At 37.8% G+C, this 27,753-nt stretch overlaps 1 protein-coding gene across 2 annotated transcripts in view; it reads right to left on the bottom strand.

The window, feature by feature from the left end:
* The window catches only part of LOC121443864 (lysine-specific demethylase 5D), a 61,730-nt gene that overhangs the window by 9,811 nt on the left and 24,166 nt on the right, over positions 1-27,753 (bottom strand). Inside the window, exons 6-14 of one of the 2 annotated variants that reach the window (XM_041645614.1) lie at positions 14,553-14,691; positions 14,284-14,444; positions 9,908-10,060; positions 9,201-9,320; positions 8,957-9,115; positions 5,234-5,415; positions 4,978-5,140; positions 587-706; positions 270-464 (exon numbers count right to left, since the gene is read on the bottom strand). In XM_041645614.1, the coding sequence (XP_041501548.1) occupies positions 270-464; positions 587-706; positions 4,978-5,140; positions 5,234-5,415; positions 8,957-9,115; positions 9,201-9,320; positions 9,908-10,060; positions 14,284-14,444; positions 14,553-14,691 (1,392 nt within the window). The remainder of the gene's footprint in view (positions 1-269; positions 465-586; positions 707-4,977; positions 5,141-5,233; positions 5,416-8,956; positions 9,116-9,200; positions 9,321-9,907; positions 10,061-14,283; positions 14,445-14,552; positions 14,692-27,753) is intronic. The other variant, XM_041645615.1, reaches the window with a different exon arrangement.

Genomic DNA, 27,753 nt, shown 5'->3' with positions numbered 1-27,753 from the left:
GGGGGTGTTCAACCCACATATACTGTAAAGACTAGGGGCAGGGTTGTGGACACCCCACCACAGCCAATACTGAGCCCTGCTGTGGACGTAAGCTTGTAAGGATAGCTGTAGAGAAATTGGAAGAAAAACACATAAACACATACAGTCTCTGCCCTGACATTTCCAATAGCATGAATTAAAGATAAGGTATAAAGTGCTTACTCAAAATTGGTCTGTGTCTCTATCACAGTATGTTTGATGATTCCTTAGCCCTGGTTTCTACCACCCACCTTCTCCAACAAGGCCTTTCGGAGACGTCGCTCCTCCTGCACCATAATGAACATCTCCTTGTGAACTGCCACTGCTAGATTCAGATCCAGCTTCTCTGGGAATGCAGCCATCTTGCAGATTAACTCCTCATGGGAGAAGACACAATAACGCTGGAGGCGGCGGTAGTGTTCAATACACTGGCGTCCAGCAGGTAGCTGTGTGTTCAAAGATTGTGTATGGCTACCTGGAGAAATCATTAAGTGTAGTTTCTCCACAATGACCCCTATTCATATCCTTTATGCCTTTTTACCTGAAGGTCCACCACACCTAGACTTACCCAATCAGCAGTGCAAAAATTCACTGCCTCAGCAAAGTTATATCCTTGGTTAAAACCACTGTGGTAAGCACGAGGGAAAGTAACAACAAATTCCCCTGCACATTGGTTTGTACGAACAACCTGAAAAATAGAAGAAAAATCAGGAGTAGTCAGAACTATTGATGATGCATATTAACTTATGAATGCCACTGAATTCTGTTACGGACTTCAAAAGGGCAACAGTAGAAATAAAAACTATCTTCAAATGTATGACTGAAAAACAAAAATGAGATTGTGAAGACAAAAAGAGATACACTTAGAAGAAAGTATAAAGCAAAATGATAAGAGAATTTAAAGGAAAGGCAAAAAAGAAAAGATTTTCAGCTCTTAAAATCTCTGACTTTCACATTGTGCTCATACAGATTGTAATGGCTAAAGTAATTTAACAAACCACATTTAAATCACTTCTTAAAACAGGAATTATCTGAAAGACTCAATGGAAAAGTCAGATTTTGTTTCAGAAAATCTGCTGAAGTGCTAGATGATCAAAGCTAATTAAACACACAAAAGAATATAGATATTAGATTGGTCAAGCAAATGAAAATATTCTTTACTGTGGTGAGCCCACAACCATTATACAACAAAAATACAGCTGACAAACCACTAGACAAATTCTCAAAATATATAATATTGTAAAGAACTCATTTTGCAGAGCTGCATGGACACCTGCCTTTTGAATAAATCCCTGTCAATTCTGCAGAAATCTTGTGAAATTATGTCATTTCTCCCTTCTAGAGTATATAAATTTGACCTTGCCTGTTGGCAACTGGATACATCCCGACACCATGAAACCACAGTGTGAAAAGAATACACTCAGTCAAGTCTTTGTTCTCATAACCAAAAGTCAACATAAAACTAATCTCCCACAACTGTCTTTACTGACTGGATTCTTTTTTTTTTTTTTTTTTTTTCTAACTGGATTCTTCAACAAGGAAGGGGCCTATCTGTCTGTCTAACAGCAAACTCAGGAAATCAATTCTCACTTGGGTACTGGCATGCACCTTGCTAAAATCAAAAGTAAAGCCCAAGAGATCCCCTTTTTACTCAGCCAGCTAGATGTTAAGGCAAATCAAGCCCTCAGGTTACCATGGCTACTAAAACAGTATAGGAAGAAAGTGAAAATACCCAGAGAATGCAATAGCGCTGCTACATTCTTCTGCAAATAATCATAAACTTCTAGTTATACTGAAGAAATATAGTTAGTGCACAAAAACTTCCTCTTAGAATTCTGTAGTGATTTAAAAGGTCCTGTTTTTAATTGATCCTCTCGATATCTGCAGGGGAGCTGTCACAGCCATGCCTCCTCTGAGATGTAATGTGCCTCCTTGCAAAATCCACAGGTTTTTGTGATTCTGTGAAATGTATGTTTGATACTATTGTTACTACCTATGGAATAGCTAACATGTCTGTATGCCTAATATAAAAACTTAAAGTCTTGTAGATAATGGCTCTCTTTTATTCATTTTTCCCCAAGAAATAAACATACATGCAGGAAAAACATGCCTGAGTCAGTCAATTTGTTCTACCCCTCAGCTCACAGTTCCCAAGGCAATTTTCCCTTGGCATAGCCCTGTGGGAGTGCTGAGATTGGTAATTAATACTTTACATAATTAGTGAAATGCAAGTCAAAACATGAATGTGTAGTTCACTTTTCACCATTATTAAAATAATACTGAGAACACAAGTCTTGATCATCATTAAAAACAAACATATATGTAGAAACATCAGGAAGGTGGGCTCAACTTCTGCCACCCAGGCTTTCTCTTTTCTTCTTCTACATCTTCCTGGCAACTGCTAAGATTTTTTAAATTTAAATAAAATTGTCCTCACACTTCATAAACAAACAATTTCCCAGCTTTAAGTAGTGGATATCTAAGAACCTCAGTGCACTGCAAGCTAGAAACAGTAGGTGCTGTTTGGACTTTTAGTCTCTATGAATTTACTCTCTATTTCTTAAAAATATACTCTTAAAATAGGTGATCTTTTGTGAATATCTATGTTCTTTTCTTCCTTCTCCCTTTCAGCCTAGCTGCAACATTAGATCTCACCCAAACCAGAGATTCATTTTTGTGACCAGAAGAAACAGTTTTCCTTCAATGGGCCTTTAATGCTTCTAACATGCTTACCCCTTAATACTGAAAGAAAAGAAGAAACCTGTGTGGAAAGCCTACCTTTATTCCCAGCACTGTCCTGAGTAGCTGACTCAGCCTGTCTGAGCAGGCTCTGTGGAATTCTTGCTCATTTTTTTTGCTAAGGGGTAGGTAACCCAGTGCCCTGACTGGGGTCATTCTTTTGCAAAAACTCAAAATTAGAATTTAGTCCCCTGATTAAAAAGCAACATTCAAGAAGAATCTAAATATTAATATTTCTATTCAAAGTGTGAACACAAACATGTTTTCTTAACAGTTTATCCACTGGGAAATATTTTTAGAGATAGGAAAGGCTGTTCTTGCACTGACTGCTCCTAGAGCAAAGAACATGTGCGATTTGCTTCAAATCTCAGTCCTAACATCCCTGAACTCTTCCATAAGCTATCGTGATCATCTGTCCTGGTGATTGGCTGCTCTTGCTCTGCATCAAACCAAGCATAAGCACACAGTCAGCTAATTTGTTTATTTTATATAAAATATAGCTTATGATCAACCTACTAGAGCTCATACCCTTAAAAAACCAGTTCTTTCCCAGAAGCCATCAAAAATTGTTCATTTATTATTTCTTTTATTTCACTTATTATTTCCCTTCCTCATTTTTAAAATAGATTGTTACACTGGATGACAACCACAATTTTCTAGGACTATAGGTCTTTTTGTTTGTTTTATACCTATACTTCATAGACCAATTTTGTTACAAAGATAGTTGCTAATTCTTCTTATTCAAATAAGTTGTTAAATGTATTGAACATTTCACTTTATGGACAATTTCTGGGTTTTTTTTTTTATAATTTTCTTCTTCTTTATTATTATTGTTATTATTCTTTTAGATGGGGTTTCTCTGTGTAGCCCTATCTGTCCTGGAACTAGCTCTTGTAGACCAGGCTGGTCTCAAACCCAGAGATCTGCCTGTCTCTGCCTCCCACACTCAGGATTTAAATACCACCAACTTATTTTATTACTTTTTGATATTTTTACTTTTTCTATGTTAGTATCACTATGTTGCCTACAAAGATCTCTATATTGTGTTCTTTAGAATTTTTGAGAGTTAGAATCAGAAGCCTAAGTCACATGCCTGACTTTGCTAGGAATCTTTTGTGTGATGTGTATATTTCATAGGAGAATGGTCTCACATGTATACCTAATTCAGTAGTTGAAAGTCACAGTATACTTAAAGAATAGTAACCAATTAAAGGTAGATGATTCTTGAAGTATCAGAAAAAGTAAAACTGGTCACAAGAATTAAGATCAGTAGGATCTGATAGAATGCCTGATACATTAAATGATAAAGTTTCAATAGAAAAACATAATTATTAAACTGATAACGTTTACCTATAAACTTAAAAAAAAATCTAAGCATGGAAGTATATGCTAAACATATACAAGAAAATTTTATAAACACTGTTACATTATAAACCTGAATGACTGTTCACTGATATTCAGGATTTTTTTCTGTAAAATGAATAAAATTAAGAAGGAAAATATACCTGGGTGGTGGTGGTACACACCCAGCACTGGAAGGCAGAGGCAGGTGGATCTCTATGAGTTCAAGGCCAACCTGATCTACAGAGCTAGTTCCAAGACAAGTTCCAAAGCTACCGAGAAACTCTGTCTCAAAAAACAAAACAAAACAAAAACAAAAAACCCACAACAACAAAAAACAAACAAACAAAAAATTACAACAAGAAGGAAACATTAAAAGTTCCATGTCTGGTTGGTTCAGATAGAATAAACTAAAATAGCTATGCATTTGTATATAGGAAAAAAAAAACAGAGCAAATAGAAATCTGAACTGGAAAAGTGCAAAATATTTCAAAATAGAGTATTTTGTTTTCCATAAAGTTCTGTAAAACAAGCTGATATAAAATAACTAAATTGCCAAAATCTACAGTGCAATTTCAACATATCCTGATGAGATTTTATAATTAGAATTTATGCTCAATAATATTATGACAAACTGGTTCTAGAATATGTTAAGATAGTTTTTGTGGTGTTAAATAATAATCCAACCTTTCATATTTTTCTTCCTCTATAACCTTAGATAAGCACTGAAAGACAATTACATTATGTGATGTTCTCTTAAATACTCAAAAAATACAAATAATTTTGTTTCTCTACAACTGGTCTTTTTTATCCCTTTTACCTTTATTTTTGTGTCTAAGGAACTGCATTTTCCCTGAACCCTCATTTCCAGTTACTCACTGGTACTCCATGTGACATGAGAGTGTTCGGATTCATGAGAGTGACAAGCTGGTGTAGGAGGTCAGGTTGGCTGTCAAACAGCTCAGGTGTCAGTCTCTTCATAACCTCTTCCAAGTGTTCTGCTGCCAGAGAAGGTACCCCATACCAGGTTTTTGGTTCACCCCTGCTCAGATAGAAGAGATATATGGAGTGTAGATATATTCTTGTATACAGGTGGTGTCATGATATTCATCCCAGGCATTGGTGTCTCACTCACCAGTGCAGGTAGTTAATGGAGTAACTCCAGTGATCCTCAATATGCCAACAAAATGCTGAAAAAACCATGCCCACATATAACCAGGGCACTTTCATGCCTGAGATGTCTGCATTGATGTGACAGAGAACAGACTGGTCCAGCACTGGCATCACATTCAGATTCCAACCACTGGTAGCATACTCCTGTTGGGCCAGAGATACATTGTAGATATAAGGCTTAAACTAAGAAGGAAAAATGAGCTAGATCTACAGACAAAAATAACAGTGTTCTTAGAACATATATGTTTCCTATAACCTGTGGTCACTTAGGAAGTGTATGTATGATTTTTAGGTATAAATTTTCTTTCAAGGAAGAAAAAGCATTATCACATAAAATATGAAGGTTAATATGACCCAGAAATAAGTAAAGTACCATTTTCTAAATGTTAATATAAAGTCTTTTTATCCCATTTGTCATCTATCATATCTAAGATATTCTCTTTAATAGTCAACATATTGGTAACTAATTATTTTTTAATCTTAGCAATATAATATTATTATCTTATATGAATTACTTATATGCATACACATACATATATGGGTCTAAAATTCTACTCAAGTATTAGTATATAGTAAACTAAATACTTTCCACAGGATACTTCAAAAATCACCAAACTACTAAGATATAATGTTTTATTTGTTGTGCTTTAAAACCAGATATATTAGTAAATTTGGGGAGACTGCCACAAAGTCATGAACTTTAGAATTTTTATGAAATATCAATTAGACTTTTTTTTTTTTTTTTTTGGTTTTTCGAGGCAGGGTTTCTATGTGGTTTTGGAGCCTGTCCTAGAATTAGCTCTTGTAGACCAGGCTGGCCTTGAACTTACAGAGATCCACCTGCCTCTGCCTCCCCCAGGGCTGGGATTAAAGGCGTGTGCCACCACCACCCAGCTTCAATTAGAAATTTCAAAGCAGCCTTCCCACCAACCCTCTCAGGTTTTCCTTCTAGCTCATCTTTATTCTTTTGTCAGTCATGAATTCTCAGAAACACATTTTACCAGCAATTCCCAATGCTGAAAGTGGAGACTTTTGATATCCCTCCTATTCTCCATTCCAATTTCTCCAGATTTACTCTTAGTCTTTTTTTTTTTTTCTCTTAGTCTTATAGCAATAGAAACTTCTCCTCCCACTCCATATCCATTCTTGTCCTACACAACAGCCAGGAAAGGAATCTAGTCGCTGAAGCAAGAGAGAGACCAGAGGGCTACTGTTGCTTTTTAAAGAGAAAGAGACCACACCCCAGGGCTATTGGTTAAAGGAGCAAAAGGAGTTCTCACAACAGACCTCTGTATGATTTCTTTGTGACTTATTAACTGTGGGAACTGGGCAGGACAGAAAACTTTGTCAACAAATTTATTCCTACATTCTAATGTATTTGGTATAGGAAGATACTTTGCAGGCTATCAAACAAAAAAGGTAAGCACCACATCAGTCACAAACCCTTTCATCAACAATGATATCATAACCTACAAAATATGCTAGGGCAATGGTGAAAAAAAGCTTGTGTGAGTAAACAACAAACACCTGATCTGACTTATGGTCCACTCCACAAGACAGAACACTTTCCTAACACCCCTTCAGTGACTAAGAATCAAAGATTAGATAGCCCAAAGATCTAAGGTAAAACTAAATACTAGTAGTTAAAAATAAAAACAAAAAAATTCTCCTGATGCATAATGGGAGAAACAACTGGAATTGGAGGACATCTTTGGGGTGAGATGGAAACCTTGTGCTATGAAAATTCCATGGAATCTATGAGCAAGACCCTAGCAAAGGCTCCAAGTAATGGGAAATGTGGAATCTGAACTGATTATCGTCTGTATCCAGGTAAGGCCTCAAGTGGAGGGACTGGGACAATAATCCAGTCACAAAACCTTCAACCTACAGTTTGTCCTCCCTGCAGAATGTTCTGGGATTGCAGCCTAGCAAAATCCTCATCAAAGAGAACATAGAGATTTCATCTAACAATTGATGGGAGCAGATGCAGAGTCCCACAGTCAAACTTTAGGCAGAGTTCAAGGAGTTCAGTGGAAAAGGAGGAAAGATTTAAGGAACTAAAGGGTTCAGGGACATTACAAGAACACAGTCCAAAAAAATCAATTGACAGAGACTCATGGGGGCTTACAGGAATCAGGAAGCCTGCAGAGGTCTGACTTGGGTCCTCTGTATATATGTTATGGCTGAGTAGCTTGATGTTCTTTTGGGATTGCCAACAGTGGGAGCACGGGCTGTCTCTGACTCTTTCTGGCTTACTTAAGGGACACTTTTCCTTCTATTGAGTGGCCCAGTCCAGCCTTGATATAATGGTATGTACCTAGTCTTATTGCAGCATATTATGTCATGTCTGGTTAATGTCCCTGGAGGGGCTTCTCTTTTCTGAAGGAAGACTATGGAGGGAGGGGTAATGACAACACACTGCAGGGTTGCGGCCATGATATAATATATGAAAGAAAAAAAAAACAAACAAAAACAAAAGTTAGAAAAGTATATACAAGGGAAAAAAAAAACCAGACTCCTAATGATATTCTGCTATACTCACAGATCAGTCCCTTGCTCAATCATAAAAAAGAAGCTTTCTCCTGTAGCAAAAATGGGAACAAAAACAGAAACCAAGAGCCAGACAATATACATACAAACATTAGAACACACATATCTAAACAGAATGTCCCTATCAAATCCTTCCCCCATGGTACTGAGGGAATCCTGCAAAGAGTGTTTAAGAGCCAGAGGCATGAGGACACCAAGAGAACAACATCCTTTGAATCAACTAAGCCAAGTGCCGAGGAACTCACAGAGTCTGCAGCAGCAAACACAGGGTGTACATTAGGTTATCTAGTAATATATCAGAGCTTCCATTTTAGTATTTTTTTTTATTTTTTATTTATTTATTTATTTATTTGGTTTTTAGAGACAGAGTTTCCCTGTGGCTTTGGAGCCTGTCCTGGAACTAGCTCTGTAGACCAGGCTGGTCTCGAACTCACAGAGATCCACCTGCCTCTGCCTCCCGAGTGCTGGGATTAAAGGCGTGCGCCACCATCGCCCGGCTCATTTTAGTATTTTTATAGAATTCCTGAATATGTGAATGAGTGGATCTCCAGTCTTGAGTCTGTTCTTGGTGCTTTTCTCTTCCTATTGGAGTTGCCTTGTCCAGTTTTTATGATTGTTTTTGTTTTAAATTATTATATCTTGTCATATTAGGTTGTTATCTCTCAGAAGTGTGTTCTTTTCTAATGACAGACAGAAAGACAGTGGAGGGGAGAAGATGTGGGGACTAAGTGAAAGGAGTAGATGATGGGGAAACTATAATCAGGATATAATGTAGGAGAAAAGAATTTATTTTTAATAAAAGGAGAAAACAGTATAAATACAAACAAAATGTTTTTCTTTACTACACTGATAAAAAAGGGTGAAGTTTCAATATTCACATATAAGGAAATGTTAATATTACAACTCCTTAACTGATAATCATGGTATGTTAGTCTCCAAAAACAAAAGAAGAAAAAACTGACAGTAGCTGACAGTGGCTACGAAAATATTGTCAAGTGATCTGTGTAGTTTCAAATTTCATGTGAGAACAATACTATGTGCAAGAACATAAGGACAGATTTTAAGTGAAAACATATTCTTTCTAGTCATTTTATTTTTTAGATATTTACTAGATATTAATAGATGCACTCACTACCTCTTCTTCAGGGGATAAGTTCCATTTGCCATTGTTGACAGGAAACCCACTGCCAAATTCTTTGGAGTGAATGTCTGCTCCATACTCAACTGTCACATCTTCCTCAATGCTGCTCACCAGCCTCCAGAATTCCTTTTCCACAACTTCTGTAGGTACCATCTATGAGAAGATGTGAAAAGATAATCATGGCTCACTGAAATTTGCTATCATAACACTAGGAGACATTAACCCCTCAGACACATACATGTACAGGCATGTTGAAGTAGTCAGCCTTGAAGGAATCAGCCATCTCACCAAAACTCTGCAAAGTATACTCCTGTGTAGCCTGCTCAAAACCAAATGCTTCAGGGGGACGCTTACATTCCTGACAAAGAAAGAAAAGAAAAGAAAAGAGAAGGGAAGGGAAGGGAAGAGAAGGGAAGAGAAGGGGAAAGAAAAAAGAGAAAGAACAGAAGAAAAAATTCAGTAAGACAAAAATAAAAGGAGAGAAAGAAAGAGTAAAAAATAAAAAGGTTTTCAGTCTGCATTTAGTAATATACATTAGAAACCACATTTTAAAACATTTTCAAGTTTTTTCAATGTTTAATTCTTCTTTCCTTTTGCCATTATTTTCACAATATAAGAATCATCATATTCTCTACCTAATTTAAATATTTACCACCTTTCAGCTATTATCCCATTATTCCTGCTCACTATCAACTAATTTTACTCCATCTCAATCCAAAAAGATAGATAAAAGAAAATGACCAGAAGTTATGATAAAAATGTCTAAGATGAGGTGGGTGGTGGTAGCTTTAATCCCAGCACTTGGGAGGCAGAGGCAGGTGGATCTCTGTGAGTTCGAGGCCAGCCTGGTCTACAAGAGTTAGTTCCAGGACTGACTCTAAAGCTTCAGGGAAACCCTGTCTCAGAAAACCAAAACAAACAAAGTCTCAAATGAACAACTCTTACCGCCAAGATACACTTTGGGCACCTCCATATCCCCTTGGGGACTTCAGAAAGGGGTGGCAATAGGCAAAAGATGTGGTAACTGTCATCACAGCCATCACAGAGAAGAAGTCTATCATCTTCATCCCCACGAGAGCATATTCGGCAAACATCCACCTACCAGGAAAAAGAAAGTAAATATGTATGGTTTGGTTCTTCTATATACCTTTCTCAAGTTTCTAGGCTACTGATTCTGAATCCCTATAACCATACAATATGAAAACTCAAGTATACTATGTGGTGAAAAACATAGCAGTAATTAAATAATCATAGCAATGCATTAATAAATGAATCATGTTCAAGATATTTGGAAAGCAATCATGAAGTCCTCTTTTAGAAAACTCAGTAGTGAGGCTCAAAATGTGGCTTACTTAGCAGAATGGTTACTTCATATTCATGAAGCTTTTGGTACTATCCCTAATACTATATAAACTAAGTATGCCCATGTACACTACAATAGCACTTGAGATATAGGTAGGATAATTAGAATTTCAAGACTATACTCACATACATAGCTAGGCTAGCCAGGAATATAATACGACTCTGTCTCACATAGCAAAAAGTAACATAAAAAATTCAGTGACATAAAATTTACTAGGGTTGTCTTCCAACTTACACTTACATAGCTAAGTCTACCTACCTCCACCAACAGACCTTGTTTGCCCATATTCAGGGAACCAAAAATCCTCCTCTTCAATACCAATTCACCCATCTCTACTTGCTCCACTCATCTCTGCTACAGACCCCTGCTCAGTTCTTCAGGTAGACACCAGATCCTGCTCAGTCAGCTACATACCATTCTATCCCAAGGCCTGCCCGCTTTAGAGGAGGGCACTAAACCAACAGATCTTCTCACCCTCTGGGACAGTCCTTGGAATAAATTGCCCCAAACATCCTGATGATGTGGAAAGTTCATCTTAAGAATTCTTGACTTTCCCCATCCCTAGGCTAGAGACCATGGACTGCATCATCTTTACACCAAACTTCTAACATGCTCCATCTATCCTCCCTCCATGTGCTTGGTTTGCACTCTGAGCCCTAACTTCTGCTAACATCTACCACATTTACTCAGTCCTAGAACCTTGTTTAACCCCATTCCTTGCTGGAAAATTCTAAACTCCCTAGCTGTATTCTCCCAATCAGTTACCCGAACCATCATATATCTTCTTAGAAAATAGTAACATAAAGTTCTATTCGTGGAAAGTTCCATGAAAAATCAGAAACAGAGTTGCAGTTTGAGGCAAAGGATAAAGACTTCAGCCTCAACTCATCACAACTAAGAAGAAATACACTAACTGATGGAAGGCATATCACTGATTTTTACGCTGTTTATTTTTCTATACTTACTATTTAGTTATTTATTGCTGACAATTTTGTATCTTGTTACAATGTTGGGTTTTAGTTTTGTATCTTGCTGGAAAAAAATTAGCCATTTTGATACCTAATAAAGTGAACTTCAGACAAAACTTTCAAGAAAAGATAAAAACAGTCACTATATACTAGTAAAAGAATTCACCAAGAATTTAAAACAACTGTACATATTTTTATACTAAACTGTGATGTTTTCGAATTCAGAAAACAAACAGTTCTTTTAAAGGTTTAAAAGGTTAAGTCTGAAGTAATAATTGTGTGGAATTTGAGTAGTCAACTCTTTTCTTTTGATAGGCTTTCTAAACAAACAAGGAAAAAAGTACAGAACTTATGTGTTAAATAACAATTTAATTAACAGATACCTACAATTCATCTCTGTTGTATATGGAGCCACCTCTAAAATCAATCACATTATCAGCATTACATCAGGACTAAACAAATACAAAAAAGATGTTGACACAATACCTTGTGGCTTAATAGAACTTAGTGGAATAAAATCAGAAATCAATAGCAAGAGAGAGCACATAGGAGCTACAGAAGTGGCTCAGGAGATAATAACACTGGTTGATGTTTCAGAAGCCCTGGGATTCACATGCCCAGCATTTACAAGATGGTTCATAGCCATCTGTATTCACAGTTCTAAAGCAATGCAATGCTCTTTTCTGACCTCCATGAGCACCATGTAACTACATGGTGCACAGTTATACATGCAGGCAAACACCCAAATTACAAAACAAAACCCCAAGTTTAAAAAACAAAGCAAAAGCACAGAAACTACGAGAGTATTGGAGACTAATATACTTTCAAATAAACCACAGGTCATTAAAGAAATCATGGAAATTTAAACAAGATCTCGAATCAAGTGAAAATGACAGTACAACTGACTACAACCTCTGTGATACAGATAAATCAATTTATAGAGAAAAGTTTATAGTTATAAGAACTTACATGTTAAAAAAGAAAAAAAAATCAGAGAGGAGCTAAGTGCCAGACCACAAGCTTTTAAAATGAATTTTGGTCAATAAAACTTGACTTAAAGCTTGTATATATGAGGGACAGATTGGTTAGATAGTTCCAAGAGGAAAAGGAAAAAGTGGGCCAAACCCCAGATCTTTCTGGCCAGTCAATCTATTAATGGGAGAAATGATATTCACGTCTCAAAAAATAAGGTGGCACACACAACACACACACACACCTGCAAACAAATCTACACATTCACAGTACAAACTCAAAAGGAAAACAAAACAGAGATCTCTAATTAAATACCTCACTGATACACCTCAAGATTCTTGAAAAACTAAGAGAATAAACTACAAATACAGCAAATGGAAAGATTACAAAATAAGCTGATAAAATAGAAACTAAGAGTAAATAAAACAACTTAAAAAATAATTGATTTTTTTTTTGGAAAAACTAAAATGGACAAATCCTTACACTAAAAAAATGAAGAAGATCCAAACTAATAACAGTAGAGATAAAAATGGAGTTATTACAATGGATTCTAATAAAATCTAGAAAATCATGAAGGACTATTTTGCAAATTTATGATTCAAAATACCATAAAAATCTGTATAATTAAGAAACACAGTCTAAAATTAAGTCATTAAAATAAATAATCTCCCAATCAACATGAGTAAGCAGTAACTAAAATTCTCACTATAAAAAAAAATTCAGACACATTCATTGTCAAATATTACTGAACACTTAAAGAACATCTAATATCAGCACTTCTTGAATTATTCTATAAAAGAGAAATGAAGGAATACTTGAGTCCTGAATTATTCTGATAGCAAAACTGCATAAGGTCACAGAACTACAATAAGAACTGTAGGTTATTCTTACAAACATAGATGTAAAAGTTTTCAATAAAATACTTGAATATTAAATTGAAAACTATATTAAGAAGATCATATTTCATTACTATTTCATCTAGGAATAAAAGGTTAATTGATCATATACAAACCAATTAATTTAAAACAACACTGAAACAGTCTCAAATTCATATATGAAAGAACCATCTCACAAGGAGAACAAGGCATTTAACAAGTTTAATGTGCCCTCATAATAAAATTCTTGAAGAAACAAGGAAGAAAAAAAATATACCTCAACATAATGAAGAACAAGCCATGCAGTGTTACAAACAACACTACACTGAGAAGAAATTGGGCAACACTTCCTCCAAAATACAGAACTGTGCAAATACTCATTGGATAAGATATTGTCTTATTTTATATTTCTAAAGAAATCAATACTGTTCTATACACCAATGAATTTTCAAAGGAAGAACATAGCAAATATGTACAATTAACAGCATCTTCAAAATCTAAAATGTCTCAAAATAAACCCAATGAAGATGGGAAAGAAGAGAAAGTCCTACACTGCAAATATTAAGACACAGAAGACAGTCTTGGTGAAAATATTAAAAGAACTTCTAGGCTGATTATTGGCCATATTATTTAAGTGTCTGTACTATTAACACATTCTAAAAATTTAATGTAATTTCTATCAAAATCATGACACACTTTATAAAACTTAAAAAAAAAATCCCAAATTTTTACATGGAAACATTAAAAGTCTAAATAAAGAGGACAAACCTCACCTCAAATTATTCTACAGAACTCTAGCTCTGACATTCTTTTGTATGTTGGGGTAAAGGGAGCAGTACAGTTCACTAAACTATAAGAAGGGTAAGGGTTTCATAAAATTAAAAATAGAGCCATACATCTCAAATTCCATACCTATAATTCTAGTAGTGGGGAAGTGGAATGAGGTAACAGTTGCTTATATAACATGTTAGAATCCACCCTGAGCTACAAAAAAACTAAATAAATTTTAATAACATATACAGCATATAAAATAAAAGCAATGAAACTATACAAAAATAAATTAAAACAAGAAATAATGATTTTAAGTTCACTCTAATGTCAATAGTTCAAAACAGTATCACAAAATCACTGGTGAATCCTTACAAATTGGGTACTGCTGTGATTATTCCGTAGTTGCATTGTCATCTTTGTACGAGCTTTTAGATTTTGGTTTAAGTCCTTCTCAGGAAATGATGCCACTTTTCCAAACCCACTGGCTTCCTCCTTCACTGCAACACTTGGAAGACAGGTTACTTCTTCTTTATCTAGGAACAAAAAGAGTTTAAGTGAAAATAAACCTTTCAACATTGGGATTAACAAAGCCACTTTCTCATGATCCTTCACTATTTTACCCATTAGTTCTTTAGTCCTACCTGGTTGTATGCTATCTTTCTTTCTCAGACTCTTCTCTTTAGCCACCAGGCCCAAGCCTATCATCTTGGGGCCTGCCCCATATATCTGTAGTTTCTTTAGCTCTGGATTTTTCTCAATGTCCTCTTCTGTGGGTTCTGGCTATTGAAAAAAAAATTCAAAGAAAGAAGTAAAAGAAAAAGAAAACATAGTACTTTATAGGTAGCATCTAAAATATGCAACTCCAACCCTCCTTATACTTGTATTTTTTGAAAGAAGTATAGAGTAAATTATTCCAATGATCTTTGAATTTCTGCCAGTGGCAATGTAACAGGAGCTACAGACAGTAGTGGAGTTTATAGAATACAGCCCAGTGGACAGGAAAGCTACTTTGGGTGCATCCTGCAGAAGCAAAAGGGGTGGGAAGAGTCTGAGCTACCAGCTGACAGCTAAGTTCTCAGCCCTAACTCCCAGTGGGGGCATTCTGTGTTCCAACCCAATATCTGCACCTCCAGTAACAAGGAAGCACCATCCTCTTCACCCACCTCCACCATCCCCTGCCAGGTGCATTGGCTACCACCTGAGCCACAGGCTCATCCTACAACTGAAGAAGGAGGTGAGTGTCTGAGCTACTAGCAGGACAGGCCCTAGGCCCTGTGGGCACATCCTCTGCTCCTCCCCTACCAATCCCATCCCTCAGAAACCAGGATCCTACCAACCCCATCATTCCCTACTGCATCAGGGACCACCAGAGCCACAGGCACAACTTATACCTAGAGAAAGTGACCACTGGAGCCACAGACACCACCTCTAACAACTGGAGGAAGAAATGGGTAGACAGCAGTGTAAGAACACATTCAACAACATAAAGAACAATACGGCACCACAAAAAACTAGTGGTTCTACAACAGCAAGACCTGAACACCCCAACGTAAATGCAACAGAAAACAATATTAAAAATAACTTTATGAAGGTGATAGAGGTCCTTAAATAGGAAACAAAAAAGTCCCTGAAAGAAATGGAGGGAAAGACAAACAGAAAATGAGAAGAAATAAATACCTTTGAGAAAGCCAAGGAAAATCAAGAAAAAACAATCAAACAGGTGAAGCAAACAGTTCAAGATTTGAAAATAGAGGCAATAAAAGAACACAAACCAAGAGAATTCTGGCAATGGAAAATCTGGGTAAATGATTAACAACTATAGATGCAAGCATAACCAACAGAATACAAGAGATGGAAGAGAGAGATTCTCAGGAGTTGAAGTTACAATAGAGAAAATATATTCATCAGTTAAAGAAAACATTAAATCTAATAAATTCTTTACCCCAAACATACAGGAAATCTGGGACAACATAAAAAGACCAAACTTAGGAATAATAGGTGTAGAAAGAGAAGAATTCCAGCTCATAGACACAGAAAATATATTCAACAAAATTATATAAGAAAACTTACCTAACTGAAATGATAGCCCTTTGAAGGTACAAGAAGCTTACAGAACTCCAAATAGACTGAACCAAAAAAAAAGTTCACTTGACATATAATAGCCAGAACACAAAACATACACAATAAAGAAAGAATATTAAGAGCTGCAAAGGAAAAGGGTCAGGTAAGATATAAAGCAGACATCAGAATTATACCCAACTTCGCACTGGAAACCATGAAAGTCAGAGGTCCTGGACACACATTCTGCATTCACTAAGAGACTACAAAGCCTACAAACTCATAGAAATTGAACAATGTTCAACTGAATCATCACTAGGTCAGGAAGAAATAAAGAAATTAAAGACTTCCTAGAATTCAACGAAAATGAAGGCACAATGTATCCAAACTTAGGGGACACTATGAAAGCAGTGCTAAGAGTAAAGTTCATAGCACTAAGTGCCCATATAAAGAAAATGGAAAAAAAGTTCACACAAGTGACTTAACAGCATGCCTGAAAGCCCTAGAACAAAAAGAATTAGTCTCACCCAGGAGGAGTAAATGCCAAGAAAAAAGTCAAATTGAGGGCTGAAATAAATAAAATAGAAACAAAGAAAATGATTCAAAGAATCAATGAAACAAAGAGTAGGTTTTTCGTGAAAATCAACAAGATAGACAAACTCTTATCCAAATTAACTGAAAGGCAGAAAAAGATTGTACAGATTAATAAAATCAGAAATGAAAAGGGGGATATAACAAGAGACACCAAGGAAATCCAAAGAATCATTTGAAAATCTGTATTCCACAAACTTGGAAAATGTAAGAAAAATGAACAATTTTCTGGATAGGCACTACACACCAAAATTAAATTAAGCCAGGTAAAAATTTTAAATAGACTGTAACCCCAAAGGTAATAGAAGCCATCACCATAAGCCTCCCTGTCCCCAAAGAAAGCCCAGAACCAGATGGTTTTAGTGCAGAATTCTACCAGAATTTCAAATACCTAAGATGAGCTAATACCAATACTCTTTAAATTGTTCCACACAATATAAATAGAAAAGACTTTACCAAATTCTTTTTATGGTACCCAAACCATAAAATGCAAACACATAAAGATGCAAAAAAGAGAATTTACAGACCAATCTCCTTTATGAACATTGATGCCAAAATACTCAGTAAAATACTGGCAAACCAAATCCAACAAAACATTAAAAAAAAAAAAAAAAAAAAAAAAAAAACGCCATGATCATGTTGACTCATCCCAGAGATGCAGGGATGGTTCAACATATGAAAATCTGTCAAGCTAGCCCACCCAGCTCCCATCCGGAACCCTCCCCAATTTGCCCCACTGTCCTCTTTCTGCACATAACATCACCCAGCCCAGCCGTTCTGGGCACTGGGTCCGAATCCTCAGGGCACCCAAGCGGGCGGGAGTCTCTTTGTTTCTATGGCCTGCCTGCACCAAGCAGGGTAGGCGCTTTGTTTGCGAACTGCCCACCAGCACAGAGGCCTGATCTCTCGGCGCCAGGAGACCCAGCATTGGGCACGGAGGCCTGATCTCTCGGCGCCAGGAGACCCAGCCTTGGGGAGACCCAGCGTTGAGGAGAGACAACGTTGGGGAGATCCAGCATTGGGTAGGCAAGGTGACCTGATCCGGTAAAGAAGATCCATAAGGGAGCATTTGGAAGAAGAGATGGGTAGACGCCAAGGCAAGAATTCGCCCAACAAGCTGAAAAGCAACATGAAGCCACCAGAAACCAGCTACCCCACAACGGGAGGACATGAACACCTTAATCAAGAAGAAGTAGAAAAGGTTGACTTCATGAAAGTGATTGACGCCCTTAAAGAGCATGTAAAAAATGCCCTTATAGAAATGGATGAGAAATATAACAGAAAGTTTGAAGATCTGAATAAATCAGTGAATGATACCCTAGAAAACCAAGAAAAAAAAATCAAACAGATAATGGAAACGGTGCAAGACTTGAAAACTGAAATGGAGGCAAAGAAGAAAACACAAACAGAGGGCCGGCTGGACATGGAAAATTTAAGTAAACAAACAGAGTCTACAGAAACAAGCATAACCAACAGAATACAAGAGATAGAAGAAAGAATCTCAGATTCTGAAGATACCATAGAGAAAATAAACACTCTGATCAAAGAAAACAGCAAGTCCAACAAACTCTCATCACAAAATATTCAGGAAATATGGGACACAATAAAAAGACCAAACCTAAGAATAATAGGAGTAGAAGAAGGAGAAGAAGTGCAGCTCAATGGTCCAGAAAATATATTTAATAAAATTATAGAAGAAGACTTTCCCAACCTAAAGAAAGATATACCTATGAAGGTTCAAGAAGCATACAGAACACCGAATAGGCTGGATCAAAAAAGAACATCCCCTCGCCATATAATTATCAAAACACAAAGCATACAGAATAAGGAAAGAATATTAAGAGCTGCAAAGGAAAAAGGCCAAGTTACTTATAAAGGTAAACCTATCAGACTTACACCTGACTTCTCCATGGAAACCATGAAAGCCAGAAGGTCCTGGATAGATGTACTTCAGAAACTAAGAGACCATGGATGCAAGCCCAGATTACTATACCCAGCCAAGCTTTCGTTCACTATAAATGGAGAAAATAAAATTTTCCAGGATAAAACAAATTTAAACAATACGCAGCCACAAATCCAGCCTTACAGAAAGTAATAGAAGGAAAATCACTAACCAAGGAGTCCAACAATGACCACAATAACTCAGACATCTAGAGACCCTTCACCAACACAAATCAAAGAAGGGAAACACACAAACTCTACGACTAAAAAAATGACCGGAGTTAACATCCACTGCTCATTAATATCACTTAATGTCAATGGACTCAACTCACCTATTAAAAGGCACAGGCTAAGAGATTGGATACGAAAACAGGATCCAACATTCTGCTGTTTACAAGAAACCCACCTCAACCACAAAGACAGGCACCTACTCAGAGTAAAGGGCTGGGAAAAGGCTTATCAAGCAAATGGACCTAAGAAACAAGCAGGTGTGGCCATACAAATCTCTAACAAAGTTGACTTCAAACTTAAATCAATCAGAAGAGATGGAGAGGGGCATTTTATACTCATAACAGGAACAGTTCAGCAGGATGAAGTCTCAATTCTGAACATCTATGCCCCTAATTTAAAAGCACCCACGTACATAAAAGAAACATTGCTAAAACTCAAGGCAGCCATTAAATGCACACACTAATAGTAGGAGACTTGAACACTCCTCTCTCACCAATGGACAGGTCAAACAGACAGAAACCTAACAGAGAAATAAGAGAATTAATGGAGGTAATGAATCAAATGAACTTAACAGACATCTATAGAACATTCCACCCAAATAGGAAAGAATATACCTTCTTCTCTGCAGCTCATGGAACCTTCTCAAAAATCGACCACATAGTCGGTAACAAAGCAAACATCCACAGTTACAAAAAAATATTAGTAACCACCTGTGTCTTATCAGATCACCATGGATTAAAGTTAGAATTCAACAACAATGCTACCCCCAAAAAGCCTACAAACTCATGGAAACTGAACAGTCAACTACTGAACCATACCTGGATTAAGGAAGAAATTAAGAAAGAAATTAAAGTCTTCCTGGAATTCAATGAAAATAAAGAAACAACATTCTTAAACTTATGGGACACTATGAAAGCAGTCCTAAGAGGAAAGTTCATAGAACTAAGTGCCCACTTAAAGAAAACAGAGAAAGCTCACATTGGAGACTTAACAGCCCAACTGAAAGCTCTAGAAAAAAAAGAAGCAGACTCACCTAGGAGGAGTAGAAGACTGGAAATAATCAAACAGAGGGCAGAAATCAACAAAATAGAAACACAGAAAACAATCCAAAGAATCAATGAAACAAAAAGCTGGTTTCTGGAGAAAATCAACAAGATTGACAAACCCCTATCCAAACTAATCAAACGGCAGAGAGAGAATTTGCAAATTAATAAGATCAGAAATGAAAAGGGGGACATAACCACAGACACAGAGGAAATTCAGAGACTCATTAGATCTTACTACAAAAGCCTATATGCCAAAAAACTGGAAAATGTAAAGGAAATGGACACTTTTTTAGATAAATACCATATACCAAAGTTAAACCAGGACCAGGTGAACAATCTAAATAGACCTGTTAGTGGCGAAGAATTAGAAGAGGTTAACAAAAACCTCCCTACCAAAAATAGCCCAGGACCAGATGGTTTCAATGCGGAATTCTACCAGAACTTCCAAGAAGACCTAATACCTATACTCCTTAATGTATTCCACAATATAGAAACAGAAGAATCATTGCCAAATTCCTTTTATGAAGCTACTCTGATACCAAAACCGCACAAAGACTCAACCAAGAAAGAAAATTATAGACCAATCTCACTCATGAACATCGATGCAAAAATCCTCAACAAAATACTGGCAAACCGAATCCAAGAACACATTAGGAAAATTATCCATTATGATCAAGTAGGCTTCATCCCAGGGATGCAGGGCTGGTTCAACATACGAAAATATATCAATGTAATCCAGCATATAAATAAACGGAAAGAAAAAAACCATATGATCATTTCATTAGATGCTGAAAAAGCATTTGACAAGATTCAACACCCCTTTATGATAAAAGAATTGGAGAGATTAGGGATACAAGGGTCATACCTAAATATAATAAAAGCTATATACAGCAAGCCGACAGCTAACATTAAATTAAATGGAGAGAAACTTATAGCCATCCCACTAAACTCAGGAACACGACAAGGCTGTCCACTCTCGCCATACCTCTTCAATATAGTACTTGAAGTTCTAGCAATAGCAATAAGACAACATAAGGGGATCAAAGGGATTCGAATTGGAAAGGAAGAAGTTAAACTTTCGTTATTTGCAGATGATATGATAGTGTACATAAGCGACCCCAAAAACTCCACCAAAGAACTTATACAGCTGATAAACACCTTGAGTAATGTGGCAGGATACAAGATCAACTCCAAAAAATCAGTCGCCCTCTCATACACAAAGGATATGGAAGCAGAGAGGGAAATCAGAGAAGCTTCACCTTTCACAATAGCCACAAACAGCATAAAATATCTTGGGGTAACTCTAACCAAGGAAGTGAAAGATCTATTTGACAAGAACTTTAAGGAATTGAAGAAAGAAATTGAGGAGTATACCAGAAAATGGAAGGACCTTCCTTGCTCTTGGATTGGGAGGATCAACATAGTAAAAATGGCAATTCTACCAAAGGCAATTTATAGATTCAATGCAATCCCCGTCAGGGTCCCATCAAAATTCTTCACAGATCTTGAGAGGACAATAATCAACTTTATATAGAAAAACAAAAAACCCAGGATAGCCAAAACAATCCTATACAATAAAGGATTGTCTGGAGGCATTACCATCCCTGACTTCAAACTCTATTACAGAGCTACAGTGATGAAAACAGTGTGGTACTGGCATAAAAACAGAGAAGTCGACCAATGGAATCGTATAGAAGACCCGAATTTTAACCCACAAACCTATGAACACCTCATTTTTGATAAAGGAGTCAAAAGTATACAATGGAAGAAAGAAAGGATCTTCAACAAATGGTGCTGGCATAACTGGATGTCAACCTGTAGAAGAATGAAAATAGACCCATATCTATCACCATGCACAAAACTCAAGTCCAAATGGATTAAAGACCTCACTATCAGTCAGAACACAGTGAACCTGATAGAAGAGAAAGTGGGAAGTACCCTACAGGAGATGGGCACAGGAGATCACTTCCTATGTGTAACCCCAACAGCACAGACTTTAAGGGCAACATTGAACAAATGGGACCTACTAAAACTGAGAAGCTTCTGTAAAGCAAAGTACACTGTCACCAAGACAAATAGGCAGCCTACTGACTGGGAGAAGATCTTCACCAACCCTGCAACAGACAAAGGTCTGATCTCCAAAATATATAGAGAACTCAGGAAACTAGACTTTAAAATGCTAATTAACCCAATTAAAAATGGGGCACTGAACTGAACAGAGAATTCTCAGCAGAGGAAGTTCAAATGGCCAAAAGACACTTAAGGTCATGCTCAACCTCCTTAGCAACCAGGGAAATGCAAATCAAAACAACTTTGAGATATCATCTCACACCTGTCAGAATGGCTAAAATAAAATACTCCAATGATAGCCTTTGCTGGAGAGGCTGTGGAGGAAGGGGAACACTCATCCAATGCTGGTGGGAATGCAATCTTGTGCAACCACTTTGGAAATCGGTGTTTTGGTTTCTCAGGAAATTCGGGATCAACTTACCCCTTGACCCAGCAATACCACTCCTGGGAATATACCCAAGAGATGCCCTATCACATGACAAGAGCATTTGTTCAACTATGTTCATAGCAGTATTATTTGTAATAGCCAGAACCTGGAAACAACCTAGATGCCCTTCAATGGAAGAATGGATGAAGAAAGTGTGGAATATCTACACATTAGAGTACTATGCTGCGGTAAAAAACAATGACTTCTCAAATTTTGCATGCAAATGGATGGAAATAGAAAACACTATCCTGAGTGAGGTATCCCAGACCCAAAATGATGAACATGGGATGTACTCACTCATAATTGGTTTCTAGCCATAAACAAGGGTCACGGAGTCTACACTTGGTGATCCCAAAGAAGCTAAGTAAGAAGGTGAAACAAAGGAAAAGCATATAGTTGCCCTCTTGGCTATGGGAAGTAGACAAAATTGCCAAGGAGAAAATTGAGATCTTGGGGGTGGGGTGGGATGGGGGTAAAGGGAGATGGGGAGAGAGGGGGGTGAGGGGGAGAATGGGGGGAGCTTGGGGAAGGGGGAGGATTGGGATGAAGGAAGGTTGGATGGGGGAGCACGGAAGCACGGTTCTTAGTTAAGGGAGCCACCGTAGGGTTGGCAAGAGACTTGAACCTAGATTGGCTCCCAGATACCCAAGCCGAGGTGCCCAGTTAGTTCCTTGGGCAGTTGAGGATAGGGAACCTGAAATGACCGTATCCTAGAGCAATAATGACGAATATCTTGCATATCATCATAGAACCTTCATCTGGTGATGGATGGAGACAGAGAAAGAGACCCACACTGGAGCACTGGACTGAGCTCCCAAGGTCCCAATGAGGAGCAGAAGGAGGGAGAACATGAGCAAAGAAGTCGGGACCAAGAGGGGAGCACCCACCCACTGAGATACTGGAGCTGATCTATTGGGAGCTCACCAAGGCCAGCTGAACTGTGACGGAAAAAGCATGGGATAAAACTGGACTCTCTGAGCATGGCCAACAATGAGGGCTGATGAGAACCCAAGGACAATGGCAGGGGGTTTTGAACCTACGTAATGTGCTGGCTTTGTGGTAGCCTAGCCAGTTTGGATGTTCACCTTCCTAGAAATGCACGGAGGGGGGAGGACCTAGGACTTACCACAGGGCAGGGAAATCTGACTGCTCTTTGGGCTGGAGAGGGAGGGGGAGAGGAGTGGGGGGAGGGGGAGAAGGGTGGGAGGAGGGGGAGGGAAATGGGAGGCTGGGAGGAGGAGGAAATTTGTTTTTTTTTTCTTTTCTTAATAAAAAAAAAAGTTAAAAAAAATAAAAAGAAAAAAAAAAGAAAATCTGTCAATGCAATCCACCATTTAAACAAACTGAAAGAAAAAGCTGTATGATCATCTCATTAGATACTGAAATAGCCTTTGACAAAAACCAACACCCCATCATGATAAAGGTCTTGGACAGATCAGGGAATATACCTAAAAATAATAAAGGCAACATACAGCAAGCCAACAGCCACCATCAAATTAAATGAAGGGAAACTCAAAGTGATCCCACTAAAATCAGGAACAAGACAAGGCTATCAATTATCTCCATTATGATGCCGCTATGCTGCTATGATTCAACACAGTTCTTGAAGTTCTGAAGAAAGAAACTAAAAAAAAAAAAAAAAAAAAATGAACGATCTCTCATGCTCTTGGATATGTAGGATTAACATAATAAAAATGACAATCCTACCAAAAGCAACCTATAGATTCAATGCAATCCCATCAAAATCCTAACACAATTCTTCACAATCCTCAAAAAAATAACACTCAACTCCATATGGAAAAACAAAAACTTAGGATAGCCCCTCTCTCTTACTATCCCATTCAGCTTACATCCAGATCCCCACACCCCCTGTCTCGCTCCCTCTCTCCCTCCTTTGGGGCATAGCGCCTCCCTGCCCAGCCTGCTAGGGTGCTGGGACCGAATCCGAACCGGGAGGACAAAGGGGTGGCCAGTAGCTCCTTTGTTCCCATAGCCTGCCCGCAGCAAGCGGGGTGGGCCCTTTGTTCGCGAGCTAAACAAGCAGCGCAGAGTTTCGATCCCGGCACCAAGTGAAACATCATTGTGGTGAGTGAGTGCTGCGGCAGCTGGGATCATACCTCAGCCCGCCCACACTTCCTGGCCATCCTACAGGGGCTATACTGCCCAAACCGCCTCTTTCTTACTATCCCATTCAGCTTACATCCAGATCCCCACGCCCCCTGTCTCCCTCCCTCCCTTCATTGGGGCATAGCGCCTCCCTGCTCAGCCTGCTAGGGTGCTGGGACAGAACCCGAACCAGGAGGACAAAGGGGTGGCCGGTAGCTCCTTGGTTCCCATAGCCTGCCGCAGCAAGCAGGGTGGGCCCTTTGTTCGCGAGCTAACCAAGCAGCGTGGAGTTTCGATCTGGGCACCGAGTGAAACCTCACTGTGGAGAAACATCTCTGGGAAGTGACATCACTGGGAAGGTACATCAGTGGGCAAGAAGACCTGATCCTATAAAAGAAGATCCAAAGGGGAGTATTGGGAGGAAGAGATGGGCAGACGCCAATGCAGGAATTCTCCCAACAATCTGAAAAACAACACGAAACCACCAGAAGCCAGTGACCCCACAACAGGAGGACATGAACACCTTAATCAAGAAGAAGTAGAAAAAACTGACTTCATGAAAGTGATTGACACCCTTAAACAGCATATAAAAAACGCCCTTATAGAAATGGATGACAAGTATAATAGAAAGTTCGAGGAATTGAGTAAATCAGTGAATGATACCCTAGGAAACCAAGGAAAAACAATCAAGCAGATAAAGGAAACAGTTCATGACTTGAAAACTGAAATGGAGGCAAAGAAGAAAACACAAACAGAGGGCCGACTGGACATGGAAAATCTAGGTAAACGAATAGAGACTACAGAATCAAGTATAACCATCAGAATACAAGAGATAGAAGAAAGAATCTCAGATTCTGAGGATAACATAGAGAAAATAAACACTCTGATCAAAGAAAACAGCAAGTCCAACAAACTCTCATCACAAAACATTCAGGAAATATGGGACACAATAAAAAGACCAAACCTAAGAATAATTGGAGTAGAAGAAGGAGAAGAAGTGCAGCTCAACGGTACAGAAAATATACTTAATAAAATTATAGAAGAAAACTTTCCCAACCTGAAGACAGATGTACCTATGAAGGTTCAAGAAGCATACAGAACACCAAATAGGCTGGATCAAAAGAAAACATCCCCTCGCCATATAATAATCAAAACACAAAATATACAGAATAAAGAAAGAATATTAAGAGCCGCAAAGGAAAAAGGCCAAGTTACTTATAAAGGTAAACCTATCAGACTTACACCTGACTTCTCTATGGAAACCATGAAAGCCAGAAGGTCCTGGATAGATGTTCTCCAAAAACTAAGAGACCATGGATGCAAGCCCAGACTACTATATCCAGCCAAACTTTCATTCACTATAAATGGAGAAAACAAAATTTTCCAGGATAAAAACAAATTTAAACAATACGTAGCCACAAATCCAGCCTTACAGAAAATAATAGAAGGAAAATCACTAACCAAGGAGTCCAACAATTACCACAATAACTCAGACATCTAGAGACTCTTGACCAGAGCAAATCAAAGAAGGAAAACACACAAACCCTACTACTAAAAAAGTGACCGGAGTTAACAACCACTGGTCATTAATATCACTTAATATCAATGGGCTCAACTCACCTATAAAAAGGCACAGGCTAAGAGATTGGATAAGAAAACAGGATCCAACATTCTGCTGTCTACAAGAAACACACCTCAACCACAAAGACAGGCACCTACTCAGAGTAAAGGGCTGGGAAAAGGCTTATCAAGAAAATGGACCTAAGAAATAAGCAGGTGTGGCCATACTAATTTCTAACAAAGTTGACTTTAAACTTACATCAATCAGAAGAGATGGAGAGGGACATTTTATACTCATAACAGGAACAATTCATCAGGAAGAAGTCTCAATCCTGAATATCTATGCCCCTAATATAAAAGCACCCACGTACGTAAAAGAAACATTACTAAAACTCAAGGCAGACATCAAACCGCACACACTAATAGTAGGAGACTTCAACACTCCTCTCTCACCAATGGACAGGTCAATCAGACAGAAACCTAACAGAGAAATTAGAGAATTAATGGAGGTAATGAAGCAAATGGACTTAACAGACATCTATAGATTATTCCACCCAAAGAGGAAAGAATATACCTTCTTCTCTGCAGCTCATGGAACCTTCTCGAAAATTGACCACATACTTGGTAACAAAGCGAACTTACACAGTTACAAAAAAATATTAGTAACCACCTGTGTCTTATCAGATCACCATGGATTAAAGTTAGAATTCAACAACAATGCTACCCCCAGAAAGCCTACAAACTCATGGAAACTGAACAGTCAACTACTGAACCATACCTGGATTAAGGAAGAAATAAAGAAAGAAATTAACGTCTTCCTTGAATTCAATGAAAATAAAGAAACAACATACTCGAACTTATGGGACACTATGAAAGCAGTCCTGAGAGGAAAGTTCATAGAACTAAGTGCCCACCTAAAGAAAACAGAGAAAGCACATATTGGAGACTTAACAGCCCACTTGAAAGCTCTAGAAAAAAAAGAAGCAGACTCACCTAGGAGGAGTAGAAGACTGGAAATAATCAAATTGAGGGCTGAAATCAACAAAATAGAAACACAGAAAACAATCCATAGAATCAATGAAACAAAAAGCTGGTTCCTGGAGAAAATCAACAAGATTGATAAACCCCTATCCAAACTAATCAAACGAAAGAGAGAGAATACGCAAATTTATAAGATCAGAAATGAAAAGGGGGACATAACCACAGACACAGAGGAAATTCAGAGAGTCATTAGATCTTACTCCAAAAGCCTGTATGCCACAAAACTGGAAAATGTAAAAGAAATGGACGCTTTTTTAGATAAATACCATTTACCAAAACTAAACCAGGACCAGGTGAACAATCTAAACAGACCTGTAAGTCGCGAAGAATTAGAAGCTGTTATCAAAAACCTCCCTACCAAAAAAAGCCCAGGACCAGATGGTTTCAATGCAGAATTCTCCCAGAACTTCCAAGAAGACCTAATACCTATACTCCTTAATGTATTCCACAATATAGAAACAGAAGGGTCATTACCAAATTCCTTTTATGAAGCCACAATTACTCTGATACCAAAACCACTCAAAGACTCAACCAGGAAAGAGAACTACAGGCCAATCTCACTCATGAATATCGACGCAAAAATCCTCAACAAAATACTGGCAAATCGAATCCAAGAACACATCCGAAAAATTATCCATTATGATCAAGTAGGCTTCATCCCAGGGATGCAGGGCTGGTTCAACATACGAAAATATATCAATGTAATCCAGCATATAAATAAACTGAAAGAAAAAAACCATATGATCATTTCATAAGATGCTGAAAAAGCAT

The sequence above is a fragment of the Microtus oregoni genome, unplaced genomic scaffold, assembly GCF_018167655.1.
Source record: "Microtus oregoni isolate MIOR12 unplaced genomic scaffold, Mior012 000113F_ref0000058, whole genome shotgun sequence".
Lineage (NCBI taxonomy): Eukaryota > Metazoa > Chordata > Mammalia > Rodentia > Cricetidae > Microtus > Microtus oregoni.
This window is presented reverse-complemented; position numbering and strand designations above follow the sequence as displayed.